Source organism: Lagopus muta, chromosome 2 (genome assembly GCF_023343835.1).
Source record: "Lagopus muta isolate bLagMut1 chromosome 2, bLagMut1 primary, whole genome shotgun sequence".
NCBI lineage: Eukaryota > Metazoa > Chordata > Aves > Galliformes > Phasianidae > Lagopus > Lagopus muta.
In genome coordinates, this window is record NC_064434.1 from 92,317,409 (window position 1) to 92,336,649 (window position 19,241).

Here is a 19,241-nt window from a genome sequence, read left to right on the forward strand (position 1 = left end):
CACTCAGAATACTAAGTATAGTAGCAAGAAGCAGCATCTATTTTGAATGTCACTTCAATTCTATATGAATGTAATAATTATAGAGAATACTTTGGTTCTGTAGTATGGCCACAGGGGAGTAACGTGAATTGAGTGCATAGAGAAATTGCAATTATAATGAAGCACCTCATGGCTGTTTGGTTGTTTTTGTTTGTTTGTTTTTAGTATTTAAGCATGATTCTGTGAGCCTGTATGAAGTCCTAGTGCTTACCAAGTCCTGTGAGAGTGCAGGACATCCTGTATCCTCTGGTCAGGGACTTCAGTGCTATGCGGATTGCTGGACACTTCACTACATTGCCAGCAGGTGGCAAATGAATGAGTAACAAATGTATTATTTTCAGAGAATCAGCTGACTGTTTTAGTTCTCTGTAAACACGTACTGGTGCCTGCCAGCCCCTGAGGGTTTAGCTGGGTTTCTAGAAGAAAGAAGTAGCCTAAGGGAATTAGATGCTGACTGCTATGTAAAGCAGAAAGCCTGCAACTGTCTTTTTTAATGCTTGCCTCAGCAGTAGCAATTGACATGCACATGTTTTGTGCTTTATTATTTCTCTCTTCTTCTTGCTCTGGTTTCTCTTTTAGCTGTTTTGAATCTAATACAAAGTTTGCAAATAGTCAGAACCCACCCACAGTTCAAATACAAGCAGTCCATGCATCCTGTAGCTTTGGGGTTGGGTTTCCTGATTTCCCACTGGCCCTGCGTTGCTGCTAATGCTACAAGGCAGGTCTGTCTGAACGGAATGGATTATCTGCAAAATCACTAAACACACAGATTCTAGTGCCAGTTGTTTGTTTATCCTGCATAACACTCCTCTTTTGCATCTGTTTTCATGTCATGAGAAGTCCCCAGTAAATTCCTACAGGTGAGCTTCCTTTTTGATTCACTGATGTCAAATATTTTTCCAAAATGTGTCTGCTGGAACCTTTACAGCTCTTGAAGCTTCAGAAGGTAACTCCACACTGAACATCTGCCATAAAGAGATTTGGGACGTTACTCTTGTAAAACACAGCAGTGTTAACTTCACTAATTTGTTTGCTGTTATGCTTTTTGTATTCTTCCAGCTCTCATCCAGTAAACAAGTTGCATGTATAAACACTGAAAAATATACTTCTCCCTAGCTGGCTTACAGCAAGAGAAATATAAAGAATTAACGGCACGACACCAAAGTAAGTGCACCAAGTGTTTAAGAGAACAAAATAATGCTGTAAATTACTCATAAGGATTTCCTGGTTTTGATATGAACCAAGATGGAACTGCAGAACTTCAGCAGTCCTTACTGAGGTTTCTCCTGTTCAACTCCCTTAGACAACCAGGAAAGGAAAATAAATAAATGAATTTAATATGTAATGTCCTTAAATGGTAAGGTCTTGAGTGACACCTGCGAGCTACTGCGTGTCAACCTTCCACTGTCCTGAAATTACATTTCCTGAGATTCTGACCTTTCTCTGTGATGCAGAGTTTTTTGTTGTTTGAGAATAGACTTGTACCCTCAGTATGTACTGCACTAGAACCGTGCTCCCAGTAGATACTGTTTGTTGAGCAGGAGGAGGATACTACTTTCCAGAAGAATGAGGAGGACAGTGAAGTTTCTGATGGAGCAAAATCTCCAAGGATTGTTTTGCAAATGGTGAGGCTGTGACATTCAGCATGGGAGAGAAGGAGCAGCAGCAGCCTGTTGACCTGGTGAGCCTCCTATAGTTTCTCCAGGAACCAGCAGGGTGTGCCACGTGAATGAAACATAGTTTCTAGACTTTACTGAGCTGAAATACAATGTTCTTACTAACTAGAGACGGGGAAAAAGTATTTCATAAAAATACTTAAAGCTGATCTCATTTTGGTTTAGTCTTGGAAGAGATTAAAACAGCTTTACTCTCACAAGCACCTCCAGGTGGTGCATCTCTGAAACACATCTTTCAAAATTCAGGTTTCTGTGCAGCTGTTGCCTATCTTTACTATCCTACCAAAATACACTGTTTGTGGTGGGATTCTATAAATAATATATTAACTGAAGCTAACCATGGGCAACAATCTGTGAGAGATGGATTTACACAATGACAGGCTTCTTTGTGAAGTTTCAGATCACTTCATATTACGAGCTAGGTGATGCAGGACTGTGTTTAGTGCAACTTCATGGATGAGCTTCTCTTTAGGTTTTAAAGCTTTCTGCTCTGTAGTCTTTGCTCTCCCGGGGGTCATGTCTCTAGTTTTGGACAGTTTAAATTGCAACCACTTCATTTCTTTATAAGTTCAGGTTTGTTCTTTTTTGTTCTTGACTTATTTTACCAATGGACTAACTGGAATGCATTTGCTGCTTAAGTGACCTCTGACCTGCTGTAGAAACTTTAAAATTTAAGCATTTTCTTCTGGCCAAATAATGTAATCAATCAATAAATAATTCAGAATAGGCTGCTTGGTATCAGCCTACTGGTCTTTTACAGTAGCCTGAAAGATGTTTTCCTTGTGCTACCTAGTGCCTTACTTGTGAGCAAAAGAGTAATTAGAAAATAGTAGGAAAAAACCTGGTTTTGACGCAGGCAGGTAACAACCAGGATATGGTACGTTAGGTTAATTGTGTGCTGCCTTCACATTTAGAGCAGTGTGGCAAAATACACTTGCAGAAGAATCTGAATGGAGTGATTGTAATTAAGGGTAGGCCATTTTGTCTGACTCCTGCCCCAGGACAGATCAAATCATTCTTGACAGGCTTGTTAACTTCATTCTCAAAGACTTCTGGTTATTGTTACTGCCTCAGCTCACTTAGTAATTGATTCTGGTGGTTTGAAATGCTTCCACTGAAAATTCTTTATTAACGTAGATCATGCCTTCTACGTTTCAAGCTTCTCTCTTATCCTATCAACAAATCATCCTCTTGTCTTTCATGATCTTTTCCTGTATTTGACTGTTACCATGCCTTCCCTTAGCTTTTCTATCTGTAGACTAAACACCATGCCTCTGCATCTTTCTGCTTTGGTCTTATTTCCTGAGATATTTACTCATTCTTGCTGCCGTCCTCTGGACTTTCTCTCATTTGTCCACATGCTTTTCAAATGTTGTCATGCCCAAAACAGAACAGAAGCCTCCAGCTGGGGCTCACCAAGGCAGAGTAGTGCATAACTGCTACCTAAGCAGCTGTTTCCCATCTTCTCTGTGTACAGAATGATATTTTTCAGAAATTTTCTTACATCCTGGTAGGATTTTTTTCCCCCAGAATGTTTCTTTTGTAGATAATGTTTTGAATTGTATTCCCATTGTTCATGCTCCTTGCAACTGTTTGTAAAAATGTATTCATAGGTACATCCATTGCATCAATCCATCCGTTAGTGAAAGTACCAAGTAGAGATGTCCAAGCCAAAGCCTTGCTCTGTGTATCCCTTTGTGCTGACAGTGAATTATTGGTAGCCAATCCCTGTGTGCTCTTTCACTAAAAAACAACTTTTCTAAGAAAAGTCCAACCCATGGCTGACCCTTTTTATTTGAAGCAACACGATGTTACTTATTGTCATTTCTCTTACATTCACTACGCTTTTTCCTATAGTGAATTTTTGAATGAGCACCACATTGCTATGCATAGCATTATGGCTGCTGCTTAGATTAGTTGTTGTTTATTACTGCATGATGTATTGTAAATTAAAATCATTATTGTTAAACAGTAAAAAGGATCCGAGATGGTGAAATAAGTTATGTAAAAGAGGTACTTAAGGCTATACGGAGTGTGAATTCCATCCTCTGTCTTTATGCAACTTGATAGGCTCCAATTACAAGATCCTGCACCACCTGCCCAACCTTAAGATAATTGAATCATTGCTTATTCAAGGGAGCATGGGCTGTTTTCAGTGTCTTTTATACATCTGTGCAGTCTTATTCTATTTACTGTGCTATGCTGAAATGTAATACAGAATGGGGCCTTACTATCTCCTCTTGGGTTTATAAAGAGTGGTGGCATGGAAGCATCTGAATGCTCTGCATGTGTATGTTTTTACGATACAAAGATGAGTCAAAATTGTCAGCAGTCAGCTAACTTAGAGTGCCCAGCTAAAAAGGTCATGAGATGCTTAGCATGGAACACTGGGGATAGTGTTCCTATTGTGCACTTCTGTAGCAGCTACTTATGGTTAAGGCTTCTGCCCAGGGGCTGTGGGTATTTCAAGCCAGAGCCCAGCAAGCACACATCAGGTACTTATAAACACTCAAAATTCACATGGGGATTATATGAGAGTTCTAGGTTAGAGGCTGCTGTAGCACCTACCTTTCTCCATCACCTTCAGGCTGCCTCTGCTATACAAACATCTTTTCTTCATTCGCATCTTCCAGGCCCTCCATGACCTTGGGTGGGGTTCCTATGCACAACATTATCCTTTACCCTGATATCCTGACCCACAGCAAAGGCAGTGCCCGCTCAGTCCCACTGATAATGAGGTGTGATGCATAGGGAAATAGAGGAAATACAGTCTCTTTTCCATTATTCAATGTAAATAAGGGATTTAATGAAAAGATGCAGCGAGAAACACTCTGGAACATGTCCAAAGTTTGAATTCTGCCACTCAGCTTTCTTATAACTAATCACTCTAATATTGTCTTTTCAAATAGTTTAACTACTCCAGGAAAAAAAAAAAAAAAAAAAACAAACAAACAACAAAAACAACAAAAAAAAAACCAACAGTATTTCTGAGGATTTTCCTTCTGCACATGAATCTTCTCAACAGCTTGTGTATTTGAGCATGGGCAGACATTCCCAGGAACAGCAAAAGCTGGACCTGTGACCCCTTCTGTCAGTTCTCAAGGTGCTGAGACGCTCTAGTTCCCCCCACGGTTTATGACTGTTAAATTGTTTTAATGTGAACTGGAGAAAACCCATTATTTTACTCCTGTCCCTGTTTTCAAACATTTGGAAGTCCCTTTCTTCCCCATGTGGCACAAAATATCTTAGCACTAACAAAAATAGTGTCTGATAAGTTTGTGACCTTCATTACTGTATTAGAATCAGTGTGACCTAAAAGGTATATTAATTAGTAGGTAGTAAGTTGGGTTAGAGTTAAATCTACTGCAGTTTTATGAGATGCAGTTGAGCCCTGTAATGGATGAAACCGAAATGAATTTGTTCAATTGAAACATGGTGTGGATAGCAAGTGCAGTAAATGGGATTGACTACCCCAGAAATGCTGGCCAGCCTTCTGGAAAAAGATTTAAAGGTAGGGTTATGAAGAAGGTAAGTAAAGAGGAGAATCCCAAGTGCATTTTCAATAATATAATAGGCTACTCCCTGTGTCATCTTGTTTGCTGATGCTTAATGTCCACATGGGTGTGAACACAGCTGTACCATTTTCTGCTATCGCATAAAATGCCCTTTGCAAAAAGCCCCTGAGTAGAAGGATAACATTCCAGGTGTTATTTTTCTTTTGTGGGTTTTCAGCTTTTGAACTCCTTGGAGGGAAACATGCTCTACTTCATGGACTGAATGAGCCTAAATACAAATATGCAGTAAAGGAGTACCATAGAGGATACAGGAGAGGATGTGCTTTATTTAACTTTACTCCTATGCTTTATGCCACAAGAGATGTTCAGGATTGAAACCAGCTTTTAACAATTTATTGTTGGAGTAAATTTGGTTCTGTAATGCAGTTTCAATTAAAGTTATTTGGAAGCTTCAGAAGAGTCTGAAGTGTGATTAGTTTGCTATTGCATGCTCCAGTCCTGTATGGTACATTCTGCAGTTACTGTGTTTAAGCTGGATTTTTGTTGTAAATGCTTCATGAAACTGAACAGGTAGGAAGTTAATACCGCCTTGAGGGGTTTGTTTCCCAGACTGATGAGGTGGGGGGTGATGCAGGTGTGCAGTCAGGTTGTTTGTTTTAGAGCTGCTTTCTGATAGCAGAATCAGAAATCAACATTATTCTGGGCCCTGGGGATGAATGCTGGCCCAGTTTTGGGGACAGGGGTCAGGATATCTTGTTAGCAGTACCTAATAAAGAAAAATCTTTAGAAATAGAGAAGCACCTTAGAAAACACTGTCTAAGCAGAAAAGACTCTTGGGAATGCGACTGATATAAAACCATTCCCCAAACCAAATTATGGAATGCTTTTCTTTAGCTGTCACCAACTCTCTGAAAGTCTCTGAGTGTATAGCACTGTTGCAACACTCCTGTTTTTAATAGTGGTGTTGGCTCTTGGGTAACCAGCTGAATAATGTAATGCAACTCCAACAGCTCTTTAAGTCCCGCCAGGAACACAATAACCTGCTCTGCTTTGTTATGCTGAGAGAGGTAATCGACTGCTATGATAATGGGTCAGCATTTACTTGACCAAGGTCCCAGTGTTTCTTGAGGAAGTTGCTGAAAGTTGAGTTGGAGTCAAGTTTTTGTAGCAGTAAAATTCTGTTTAAAAAAATAAATAAATAAAAATACAAGATTGTTTTAACATAGAGGAATAGAAGCTTACAAACTTTGTCGTTTTACATTCACTTTCCACCTCTGAGAACTGAATTTTAATTTTGGAGGTGAATCAGGCGTGAGCTCTTGCAATCTGAGCATGGCACATCTTCCCCTGAGGCCTGAGATGCCAGCTCGCTCCAGTTTTTCTTCAAAATGAATGTCTACTTTGAAAAAGAGATCTTTAAAAATGTCAGCATGTTTTCCTAAATTTGCTTTCCCAAATTTTAGGTGCGTTTTAACAAAATTTTAGATCTCGGCTCTGCTCGTGTTTTCTGCAATCTTGACTTGAGCTCAATTCTCACACATCAAATGTTGTTATTCTCGTTTATGTGTAATTTTCTTAAATCTGAGCCTTTGGCAGACAAACCCATTTAATTGGATTTTATCAGGCTCAGATAGAGGAGGGAGTAATTTGAGAGCAGCAGGGTAACAGAGGAGGCTGGAACCCCATGAGCACCCGGAGCCAGAGGAGAACCAGTGCTCCAGAGGAGGCTGTCTCTGACACCAACTTCTTGTAGCTTGTTGTTGCTAAAGCAATACTCCTCCACTTCTAGAGTGTAGTAGCAGATCAGCAGCTGGTGTTTCTACAGTGCTGTTTTTCAAGCTTTGTTTTAAATATGTTTTCCAGCTTCTGGTATTGTAAATATGCTGGTCTGTCTTTATCATGTGAACTACAGCTATAAATCAGCTGTGTGTAATAGAGCCTCAATTCTCATGGTAACTGGAAACACTTGGAACAGTGTTCGTCTATGCTTTCAACAGACAGCACCACAGCTATTTACCTTTTATACAATTAATATCTTCTATTTTGTCTTCTAGAATACAGAGTTGGTGGATAAACTTCCAAGTGAAATTATGTGGACTATTTGGGTGAAAAAAGCTACTTTGGGAAAGAGGGTGTTGGGAATGGGTCAGTTAAGGACATGGTGTGTTTTGCTCAACGTGCTTTTACAAATATTGATGGGATTTCAGAATGTGACCCATGTAATCTCTTGATTACTAAATACTGAATGCTGCCATTCTGATATGTCTCTGAGTAAGTTAATCTGTAGGCTATGAACCAGTCATTAGCAGGCTATGGCATAGTATGTCTCCAGTGTCACAATATAACCACAGCATGGTTTTAGTGTTTGGTTGGTGAAAAAAGCAACATAATCACTGAAGAGAGAAAGGAGCTCAGTGAGCATCGGTGGCCTCTGTGGCACTGACTGCTTTATTTAAGCTATGGTTGGAGTTTCTGCCATCTGGTTCCATTTAACTAATCTTGGACCTGTCATTAGTTGATGCTTCTGAATATGGAAAACTTGCTGCACAGGAGAGCATGATGCAATTCAATATTCTGGTACATCCAAATCAGCCTGCAAAGTCCTGCTTGGTTCTGGACAGCTGCGGATATTTTGTTGTTCGTCAATGCAGCAGAATAGAGAAGAAAAAAAGCAAGGAACCTTTAGCTGGCTGAAAACATGTAAAACTTATCTTTTAAAATATTTAATGAAGCAAACGGCAGAATGGTGGTCATTATTTCAGGAATTCGTGCTCTCTGGCTTCTGTATTTTATTTGCAAACTACAGTCAGTATTCATCGGAGGGTACGCTGACTTTCTAGATGAACCAAGTGAATAAAATAAGAATGTATCTTATTTGGTTGATGCCACAGCAGTAACCTCCTTATGAGATACAGAGTACTGTCTTAAGCCACTGGGCCTTTGGCTTTTTCAACAATGTGTTTAGGAAAGTGAGAAGAACATCTGGAGGAGTGGATTATGAACAATGCTATGCAGGGTGAGTTTCCTGGACAACACTTTGAAGGGATTTCTAAATAGTTTCTCCCTGACAGACCCATGGTATTTGAGGAAAAAAAAAAAACAACCTGCATTCGAAACTTGGTTCTGCATGGGCCTGTGCTGTTTCTAGCTGATGACACAGTAAACAAAATTCTCCAGTTGCTTCATTGGCAGTTGAAAATGCAAATCTGTGGTGCTCTGATTTATCTGCTGGCACCTTAATTTTCCTTTTTTAAAACAGGTTAGACTGAGTGCAGTTGTTTAGAGCACAAGGGTTTTTAAGGAGGTTACATTTCCCCCTTTGAAGCTGTTTTCTTTGAGCTAGTGAAAACCAAATTTCAGAAATGCAATCACTGAAAGCAGAGATGTCGTTCATCTACATGCAAATTGCTGTGATAAACCATGCTTGAGTCTCCCTGGGAAGATTGGAGATGACATAAGCCTCCGAGCAAAACTGAAGGGTTCAGTCCATTTCTGCATAACAAGTGCTGTAAGTGACTGAAAGCAATGAATTTTCCATCACTTTCTCATAGGCTGTTGAGTATCTCGTTTCTCCAGCATTTGTTTCTTCCCAGTTTCAGAATTGGAGAGTTGAATTCTTAACCTTTAAACTCCTGCTGTATAAACCAGTGGGCAGCCTCAATAAATATTTCAGCTGAAATGACACACTCCACAGGCCTTGTCTGCGCAACCAGGTGAAATATTGAAATTTAAATGATTTCCATTACATGGCCTGTGGTCCTGTGATACCTTTACTGTGCATCAGGTCCCAGGGGTTTATAGTGCAAGGCTGTGGTCAGTCAAACCGGTGGAATTTATTCCTGTCAGTCCCATTAGTCATTCTCTCATCTGTTCGTTCTTCTTTATTTCTCCTAGCAGGGGTTGTGGCTTTTGTTTCTAATACAGAGCCTTGAAAATGCTGGAGGAACAAATTCTTTTTCTGCTTGTGTACTAAGCTTCAGATAGCAAATGTGCTAATGCAGTTCAGCCATTCCCATGGCTTTACTGAGCCCAATACAAGAGCAAGGGGTATCTCTTCAGCCCTGTATCCTGTGAATTAGCCTTGGGTTTGTGGAAATGCCTGACTGCAGAACATTATCTGCTTTGGCAGGGGGTTGGACTCGATGATCTCTGGAGGTCCCTTCCAACCCCTACAATTCTGTGATTCTGTGATTATGGCTGGTAGAGTTCCTGCTCCTAGCAGCGTAGGTATACCTTTCTCTGGGTGCTCTTGTCCTTGCTACACAGAGGTCCAGCAGCTGCACTGCAAAAGTTACCCATGAAGACACCCAGGCTTCTTAAAATACACCAGCATATACTGTACTGTGACCTGCAATGGTGACAAAGCAGCTGAAATTACTCTGGTATCAAGTGTAGAAATTTCAGAAGGAAGGGATATACAACTGGCATTGAAAATCCAGGCAGGCATCCTGAAGTGACTTGTCTCCAGTACTGCTCAGACCTTCTCTGTAAACCAAGGGGAACAAATATGGGAATAACTGAATGTAGAATGGGTTAAAAGGTGCCCTCTGTATTTTTTGGGAGAACCAAGGAAGGATCAAGTGGATTATGAATTTAAGTTTCCTCTTCAGCATCTCCAAGGAAATCTACATATGATGTAACTCCTGTCTGCACCACCTAGCCCTGAAGTACAGGTAGGCATCAGAATTTTTGCAATCACAATGTGTCTTTGTTTGGGGAGTCACTCATACCAGCTTGGTCCTGCTTTTCATGAGTGAAGGAAGCATAATGATGCTTGCAGGCAGCCTTTTCTGCCTAGGTAAGAGAGGTTTTGTTGCATCTTCTTTGCTTTTTGGCAGATTGCCTCTTTTTGTTGTTTCTGTTTGGTACCTGATGGTATCTTGTTGGCAAGCTGTGTGTAAGAGTGAGAAAGAGGAAACGAGTGGCCGAGGCCTGGAGGGAATTTTAGGGGAAGGCTGCTTAGCTGTGAAACTGGTACACCAACCCAGTTGGGTTCCACTTGTTGGAAAATTGAGTTGTTTGAGTACTTATTTTTATGAAAGCAATTGAAAGGATCTCTTCCAGTGGCATCATTTTCTTGGCCATCTGTGAGCAATCATGACTATATGCAACTCATACTGCTGATGACTGGAGAATAAAATATGGGCTCCTAGTCTAACTGCTTGTTTTTGTCACCCTCGGGGCTTGAGGTTGAAGCATAGGCAGCAGATCACTGTTGCTGATGTGTCAGGTGTCATGTCTGATGTGGCAGCAGTTCTCCATGTGCCTCCAAAGAGGCAGCAGAGCTGTGATGCATCTACCTTGCTCCTGTGCTCTAGCAGCTTTAATTGGCGATCAAGTCCTGTTTTGACAGATGATGCACAAACATGAAATAAAAGATGATTCACCAGCAGGAAGCTACGTGTTGCTCACAGGAGATGATAACAGGTTATGTATGCACTGTGAGTGAAGGGGTGGCACTAACGCCTCCAGCTGAGCTGGAAAGGACACAGCAGCTGTGCAACAGAGAGCTGAGCCTTGGGTGCCACACAGCTTCCCCTGGACCTTGTGTCCAAAGGCACGATGACCTAGCTGGCTTGGGACTTAAGCAGCTTAAAGGGTGACAGATCATTTCTGACATCCTCCACATTGCTGATGGACTAATGGATTCCCCCCCTTCCCCTCCAGATTTTGTAGTTGCTGACAAACAGAAAGAAAAACAAACTTTGGGTTCCGGTCTACACATCTGTTCTTTTGCTAACCATTTAAAACATCTATTTAGGAAAGCATCTAGCTGATCCTTTATCAAACCTACAAAAATGTATTCTAAAGTGATATTATAAGAAGCCTATGCTAAGTGCTTTGACAAAAAAACATGCAGGCTCTGAAATGAAATCTTATTTACTGTGGCATTACTAAAGTGCTAAATAAACAGACAAGCTCAGAAGGGCTGGTAGGATGTGGGTGGGTGAATAAATGAGCTTTGATGTTAGTGTCAGTCAACGCTAATTCCTATCCTTTGAAGAAAGTGTGATAAACACAGCTGCCAGGAATGTGATCTGAAATTGCTCTAATTAAATTAAATTTTCACTGGAATGAAAGTAGCTAAGCACCTTGCTTTGTCTCCTTCCTAACTGGACTAATTCAGATAATAGCAGCTTTCAGATTCTTTCATGACTAGGTGGGATGGTAGGTTTCTTAAACATATGTAACGATCTGAGCATGCAAAAAAATAAAACAAAATAATTGTACAAACTTCTTTGTACGTACACCTTTTATTGTATTTTTCACTTAGAATTTATAACTTGATTTAGAATCTTTGATTTTTCAAGAGGTAATGATCTGTACTAGCCAGTGAACTCTTCATAGAAATATGGGCAAACTTTTTAAGTTTATGCATTTAACAGTAGAGAGAGAAGGGAGCTTTGAATGGTTATGAATGGTGTGCTGATCATGGATAGAAGCTGAGAATGAGAACTGGAAGTCACTGCAAAGGAATAGAACAAAGAAGGAAAGATAAGAAAATGAAGACAAATGATCTCTGGGTAATCCCTCGTTTTTTTGTCTCTTTCAGAAAACACCTTTTGCAGATGCATTGAATGATCTGTCCGTTCAAACTTTGCAAGGTTACTTTGCAAGTAACATTTTGACAGGGCTACTCCTTTTAGGGAAACCTGAATGTAAAAGTAGGGTTATTTCAGGGAGGGTTGTTTGTTTGCTTTTGAATCAGTGTTTTTTGAAGTGCTTTGATTAGTTACCAAGAGCAGTGTGGATAGAACTGACTAACTAGTATATATAATCTATACCTGAGTTACAAGTGTTACTGATTTTAAATAATGTAAGAGATTTTAGCTCTATAGAAATATGCATAGACATATCTCTGTCTTATACATAGGTATAGTTTCTTCATAGTGGTACTTTTTACCTGTGACATCTGTCAGTTTCCAAAATCCTTTAGTTACAGCAAATTGGTCTGATGAGGAGGGATTCCATTAGTTACATCACTTCCAAAGATGAACACTAGATGGCAATAAAAGACAGGAACTGGGGAGTGGGAGTAAAACTTGTTCGATATAAATCGATATATTTTGGGGAAAAAGGGGGAAGAGTCACAGGGATTACAAAGCTGGATGAGGTGACTGAGCTGTCTCTTGAGTCTAGAGAAGAAATCAGTACGATGAGAGATTAAATGGCAAAGTGCGGTATTAAGTGATGAGGCCTGGCGGCAAAATTGTTTGGAGCTGGAAGAGCTGAGCTTTCTTCTTTCATTTGCTCTTGCTGCTTTGCAGAAAGGAGGTATCTCCTTAAATTCATATGTTCTTTCCTGTTTACTGTTGCATTCCTAGAGTGATACTCCAGCCCAAATCTCAACAGTTAAGAATGTCATCTTCCACAGCGTTTCATGTTCTGATCTCATCTGATCAAACACAACTTATCAGGCTGATACAACAGCCATATTCCTGGTGTTTGGGATGGAATCTGAGCCAGAACACAGAATAATAATGAGCCTTTAATTAAAACCATGTTGAGTGAAGAGGGACAGGGAGCAAATCAGCATTTCTGACTCAGGCTGGAACCACTGACTTCCCAGCCATGGGCAGTTCGACCCTGGGTGTTCCACATGATTATGAGAGGATTTTAAAGAACTGGTTATCCTCACAAAGGGGTGAAAGTGAAGCAGCCTGTGGTGTACGAGGGATTCACTGCAAAGTATGTAATGCTTTATTCTGGTCTTCAGAAGCAACGAATACACAGTTTTACTTAAGCTGTAAAAGCAAGCCCTCAAAAATTAGGCAATGCCACATCTGTGAGCAGCTGCATTTTGGCCCAAACTGTGTGCTAAATGAGGCAGAGATCCTCTGGGACCAAATGGCATCCGCTCATGCAATTAAAAACTAACATGCAAGACAGTGCAGTTATGGCTGAGGCAAGCTTTTCCTGGCGTTTCAGCACTTAATTATCTAGATGTCCTTTGCTATATGTGACTTCATGCACAATACTAGGCTTTTAGTTCTGGAAGCGTGTGTACAGCCTGATGCTGTGGCCCTGTTGGGGTGGGCAGAGAAGGAACCTGTGGAGATGTGTTTCGTCAGAGGAGAAACTGCCCTGCGTGTTACAAAACCCCCCTTCCCGGGGCTCTGTGTGCCCTCCCTCCCATCCCTCAAGGCACACCGATCCTACTTTGGGGATTATGCTTGCCGCTCTGCCAGGGAAACCCTTGTGTCAGCCTTTTGCTGTCAAATTCTTTTCCAGAGCTTTGTGTTGGACGTTGGGGAACTTTTATTCTCAGAGCGGTGAGGCACGGGCTGCCCCGGGCGGTGAGGGACTTGCTGTCCGTGGAGGGGCTCAAGAACGGTGCGGCTGTGGCACACGTATGGATCAGTGGGCGTGGTGGTGGTGGTTGGACTAGATAATCCTAGAGGTCTTTCCCAACCTTAATGATTCTAGGATTGTTTTTTCACACAGGGCCGCCTGCGACCTCAGGGACTGGTGGCGTAGGGCTTTACTGCGGCTGCCGCTAATCCCAATGGCCGAGGTCAGCACTGACGGGGCTGTTCCCCGAGCCGCGCCACACTCAAGATGGCGGCCGGCAGCTGCCGAGCCCGGCGCCGCGCTCAAGATGGCTGCGTCCCCGCCTCCGCGGCCCGCCCCGTCGCCGGCGCCGACTTCCGGAGGGAGAGGGCGTCCGTCCCATGGTAACTGCGCCACGGCGGAGACGCCGCGGGGGCCGCTCGCTTCCTGCCGCGACGACGGGCTCAGGCAGGGCAGCGGCTGCCGCCTCCGTGACCTCGCAGCGGGCAGCCCACAGGTAGGCGCCGTGAGGCGGGCGGCTTCCCGCCTCCCCTCCTCGCCCGGCGTGCGGGGCGGGAAGGCGAGGAGAACCGCCGGGGGAGGCGGTCCCTCGGCGCGCCGAGGTGCGTGCGCGGCCCCGCGGCGGGAGGGCGGTAACGGCCGCGGCCGGCCCCGGAGGGCAGTTGGCGCCCCGCCCGGCTCGCGGCCGCTCGGACGAGGCTGCGCTCGAGAACGGCGTCCTGCGGGGCGCGGCCACGCTCCGCCCGGCTCCGCCGCGTTCCTCCCTCCCTCCGGGCCTGGCCTTAGTGCGGGCTGTTAGCGGGGCTCCGCTGGGGCGGCGCGCTTGGTCTGCATCTCTTCGGCGCCGGCTCGTGCTGTAAGTGGGCTGGAGGTGCCGCTGAGGCGGAGGGATGCCGGCTGCCCCGGCGTGAGGAACGGCGCCCGATGGCTTCTTCCCTTCTTCTGGTGGAAGGTATTAAAAGTTCACTAGAGAACGCGCCTGTGTGGAAGGCAGTAAGGTGCTCGCTGTTTTCTCAGCCTCTGGCTTAGAATGAAAAGTAGGGCTCTGCGTAAAGACAGTTTGACAGACTCAAACTGTTGGCGAGTGGAATCACAGAGTGGTTTGGGTTGCAAGGGATCGCAAAGCCACCCAGCCTCACCCCCAGCAGTGGACAGGGCTGGCCCCCCAATTCAGGCTGTCCAGGGCCCTGTCCAACCTGACCTGGAGCACCTCCAGGGATGGGGTACCACAGCTCTGTGAGCAGCTGTGCCAGGACCTCACTGCCCAAAATAGGGACTGTTTCTTCCTCAGGAGAGGCACAAAGAGCTGTAGTTGCTCAAAAGATGTGTCTGTAGGGTATGGGTGTGTTATAAATGAACAGAGCTGTCTGATCACAGTGCAAGTAGCATGCTAGAGAGAACACTTACGGAACTGCTGGCTTGGACATGGGAAGAAAAAAGCCCCTGTTATGTACCTGTAAATAAGTAACAAGGCCTTGAGATAGCACATCCTAATTGTCACTGGGCTCATTATTAAGCATGGTCAGCTATAGAAGTGTTGGTCAGTAGAGCTGCAGGGGAATCAAGGGACAAGAAAGCAACTGGGGCAGATAAGCATGCAGTATCTTCTTGAGAGTGAATTCCTTTACCTGGCAAAGAGACCAGAGCCTGAAACAAACTGCCTGCAGGGGTGGAAGGATGTATTGTGGAACAGCCTTCAGACTGGGGGCATGAAATTACAGTATAGGTTAGGCTGCAGAGGATCCTAAAGATCATCTAGTTCCAACCCCCTGCTATGGGCAGGATTGCCACCCACCAGATTAGGCTGCCCATATTTATTAGAAAACTATAGGTACTTAAAATATTAGCCTTTCTAGGCTCTTGCTGCAAGCACGAGTTTGTGGTCACTGAATTGTTGACCATAACAAATAATAATGTTTATTAACATTTGCTTGGAGGAAAAAATTGTGCTTTAGCTTTTCAGCATCTCCTATAAACCACATCTGCTATTGGGAAGCTGCTGGGCTGATGGTGCAAATGAGCTGAGATACAAATTAAAAAGCCTAAACAAAACAAAACAAAAAAACAAACTTGATGTTTTAGTAATTATCTTTAGACTGGAAGCTTACGGAGCACAGCAGCCTTTGCTGACAGTATTCTGTTTAGGAAACTAAACAAGGGCATTGCATTATGTATTTTGGAAATCATTAAATAAAAAGCAGAATCATGTCCTGCCGAAAGATTTATTTTCTCTTCCATAGCAAAGTGAGTAATATCCTGCAGTAGTATAGTAGCCTAGTTTGAGAACATGGTTATTTTGGGACCAGAAGCTTAAATGCATTACATCAGTTAAAAGCAGATGGATGATGAAATTAAGGCCTTATACAAAGCGATGCAGTATGTTGAAGACCACATTAGGATTTGAGACCTGATAGTGTAACTCAGGAAAGTTTTTCCCTTTTGGGTGCAGTGTCTATGGGCACTAAATAAAACACAGCCATTGGGTTTTTCTTGTTAATCTGCTTTTGAATTCCTGGTGCAGATGCAAGGTTACTTACGGGTTGCAGTGTGTCAGTAAGGCTTGTTCACCTGTGTAGGAGCTGGAGAAGAGCAGTGCTGGCGTTTGGGTTTTCCTGTTCAGGGGCTTTGTTTCAATCTGTTTGCCTTCTCCTGCTAATTATTAATAGGCAATACATGAGTTCAGTAGAAAGCTTGCTCTGGATTTGTTTATTGTTAGCAGGCACGCTTACACATTGCTGAGAAAGGTAGATTTTTTTCTTTTGACTTTTTCCTCATCTTTTTGAACCTGTTTCTGTTGCCGACTCTGCTGGAGAAAGGCATGTGAAGCTGTTTTGCACTGATCAGAAGATTTCTGTAGCAGGAACAAAAGATGTTGATATGGGGAGAACAATCCCAAAGGGCCTTGGGAAGAAAGAGATGGAATTCAGCTTAGTAGCCTCCAAAAAAGTCTGTAGAAGAGGTGAAAAATAAGACCATAAAAGAACAAAGGTAAAAAGAACATGTGAAAACACTTAGTTCTCATAATGTTACCCTTTCCCATGAGGAGTCTTTTTGAATGGCTTTCATAGTAATGTTTCTCATATGTTAACCATAGATGTGAGACGTAAGCTTTGCTTTCCTCTAAGCCTTTAACAGAGATGATTGATTTATTAGCTTTGATAGAAGTATAGAATTACTTGCAAACTTTGAAATACATAATAAGCACCTCAGATAATTAGCAAGCACACAGCTATCTCTCTTCAAAGCGATCAATGGAATTAATTTGGTTTGGTAACCATGGCTATTTTCTAGTTCAGCAGCCATATGGTATTTCTGAGTTTAGTGTGACTTCCTGTGAGCAGCTCTTACCAAGTCAGCTGTGCTCTGGTGTGAAGTGCAGCAAAAATTAAACACTCCTGGAGGGTGTGAAAATGCTCTTTCTAATATTAAAAGAAAAAGAATAAAGACTGGTTGCTTTTCTGCCCAAAAGAAAATAATGTTGCTTTGTGGTATAAGAGTGGACTGTAACCTCTAAATTACATGTTTAGTGAGACCATAATGCTAGAATAGCCTTGCTTGACACTGAGGGTTTTAATCAAAACTTGTCAGATTCATGTTTTGTTGTAAACAAAATACTTCTTAACTCTTAAAAATGAAAGCTGTGTAACTGTAACTTACCCTTCTAAAGGAATCTCTCCTAAGTGAAGTATAATAAACTAAAGAGTCCTGATATTAATAGAACAGCAAGATGAAATTTCCATCTGAACTTTGATTTTGAGACTTGCAGTTGTCAAAGGCTGTCTGTCATCTGTCAAATAACTTTTGAAACTCCACATACAACGAGCCAACAGTACGGTGCAGCTGGCTTGGTGAAAACCCATATGGAGTAACAGAAGAGGCCTTGGCTAGGAAACCTGTGTGTGAAGGAACTTTATGATGATAAAAGGTGAATTCTTGAAGCTATCTATCCTCTGCTATCTGTGCATATTAGTCGCAGCTTAACTTGCACTGAGACAGATTCTCTTGCATTCAATATTAAGATAAATACATCTGGCTGGTAGACAGTGGGGAAGGAGGACTGGAGTCAGTCGGTGGTGTGGGAGGGAGAAGATCTGAAAGCAGAAGTGGTAAGGCTGGATGAGCAGGGTGAAGAGGAGCAAGGATAGGTGCTGGGGATGGGGTGGGGGAAGTGGTGATCACCATTAAGGCTGCTGGTGGAGATGTGGGATAGCATAGAGCTCGCAAGAATGAGGGTTTGTGGGGAGAGAAGGTGGCTTTGAGGGGAGACACAGAGTAGCTGGTTGGTGGATAGATGGGTGAGAAATATAGAATCGCGGAATATCCCAAGTTGGAAGGGACCCATAAGGATCATTGTGTCCAACTCCCGGCTTCACACAGCACCACCCAAAATCCAAACCCCACATCTGGGAGTGCTGTCCAAGTGCCCCTTGAACTCTGCCATTGGGGTTGTGCCCACTGCCTTGGGCAGCCCGTTCCTTGCCCATCGCCCTGTGATGCAGACCCTGTCCCCAGCCCCCAGCTGCCCCTCCCCTGGCAGCTCCCTGCCATCTCCTCAGGCCCTGTTGCTGTCACACAGAGCAGAGCTCAGTGCTGCCCTTTGCTACCTGTGAGGAGCTGCAGCCGTTATCAGGCCTCCCCTCGGCTCCTCTGCTCTGAGCTCAGCGAACCCAGCGGCCTCAGCCGCTCCCCATTTTCTTAGTCCTCCCATCACATATTTCTGTAGTAAAGGTGAAAAGCTTGTGCTCTGGTCGGCTGGTGTATTCAGCAGATGTCTGGAAACTGCCTTCTGTTTGCAAGTATCTGAAGAAAGTTCTTGCTGTGTATCTTAATCTAAAGCACTGAGTTGTTTTTGTAGAGGCAGGCAAGCACAGCATGATAAAACCATTCTTGTGCTGTCTCTAGCACAACACAATTCTTGTGCTTTTGTAGCACAAATTAATAAAAATGACTAAATTAAGCCTTAATTATTAACAGATGTGTGCCGTATTTTTTTCTTGTACAGTCTCTCCTTGTTAATGATCCTGACATGCAGATAGATGGTAAGGAGGCAGCTCTAGCTTTAATAGGAGGAAATGTATTCTTGTCATCTGAAAACATTTATGTTCCAGGCTCAAGTGCGTACTCTAAGCAGTAGTTCTTTCTTGCACAGAGCCACAGTGGTTGGAAATTCAGCTGCTGTTATCCCTGCGTTGCTAAGGATCTCTGACCTCCTGGAGCTTTAATTCTTCATCTTCTATCTTTATGTAACTAAGGTTGGGCAAGAGCTGTGAGCAGGCGTCTGTTGTAGGCTTCCTGATATTCCTCCGTGCCGCTGCTGCCCTTGTGTGTGATAAGGTGTGCCTGTTGGAGCTGTAAGGAGTAAATCTCGAAGGCAAGCAGCTTCATTGCTACAGCTGACGCTGTTCTTGTTGCTTGCTTTCCCAAAGTACCACACTTGCAGTTTTCCTAGGCGTTTGAAGAGGGTATTGATGAGCACTGTTTTGAGTTTGGATGTTCCAAGTACGCTATAATTGTCGTATAACTTGTACCCGTTTAATCAATGAGTATTCTTTACAACTATTTCACACGTAATATGACAAATATAAGAAATCAGTTATTTCTGTGCACATCTTAAAGTTTCTGAACCAGTGTCATATTTGACTGTATATACAACATACTTTTTTTTTTAAACCTTTTTAGCTTATACTTGAGGCAAATGGATCTCCCTGTGTTCAAACTG

General features: G+C 42.9%; 1 protein-coding gene across 5 annotated transcripts in view; it reads left to right on the forward strand.

Moving 5' to 3' along the window:
• Window positions 1-13,866: 13,866 nt before the first annotated feature.
• DISP1 (dispatched RND transporter family member 1) overlaps window positions 13,867-19,241 on the forward strand; it is an 84,952-nt gene continuing 79,577 nt past the window's right edge. For 3 of the 5 annotated variants that reach the window (XM_048937893.1, XM_048937898.1, XM_048937900.1), the window contains exon 1: window positions 14,252-14,474. Coding sequence is in view for 1 of the 5 variants with exons in the window: in XM_048937891.1 (XP_048793848.1) it covers window positions 13,903-14,018 (116 nt within the window). In the remaining 4 variants the exon portion in view is untranslated. Of the gene's footprint in view, window positions 14,019-14,251; window positions 14,475-19,241 lie in introns of those variants that run through there. The other 2 variants (XM_048937891.1, XM_048937896.1) reach the window with 2 other exon arrangements.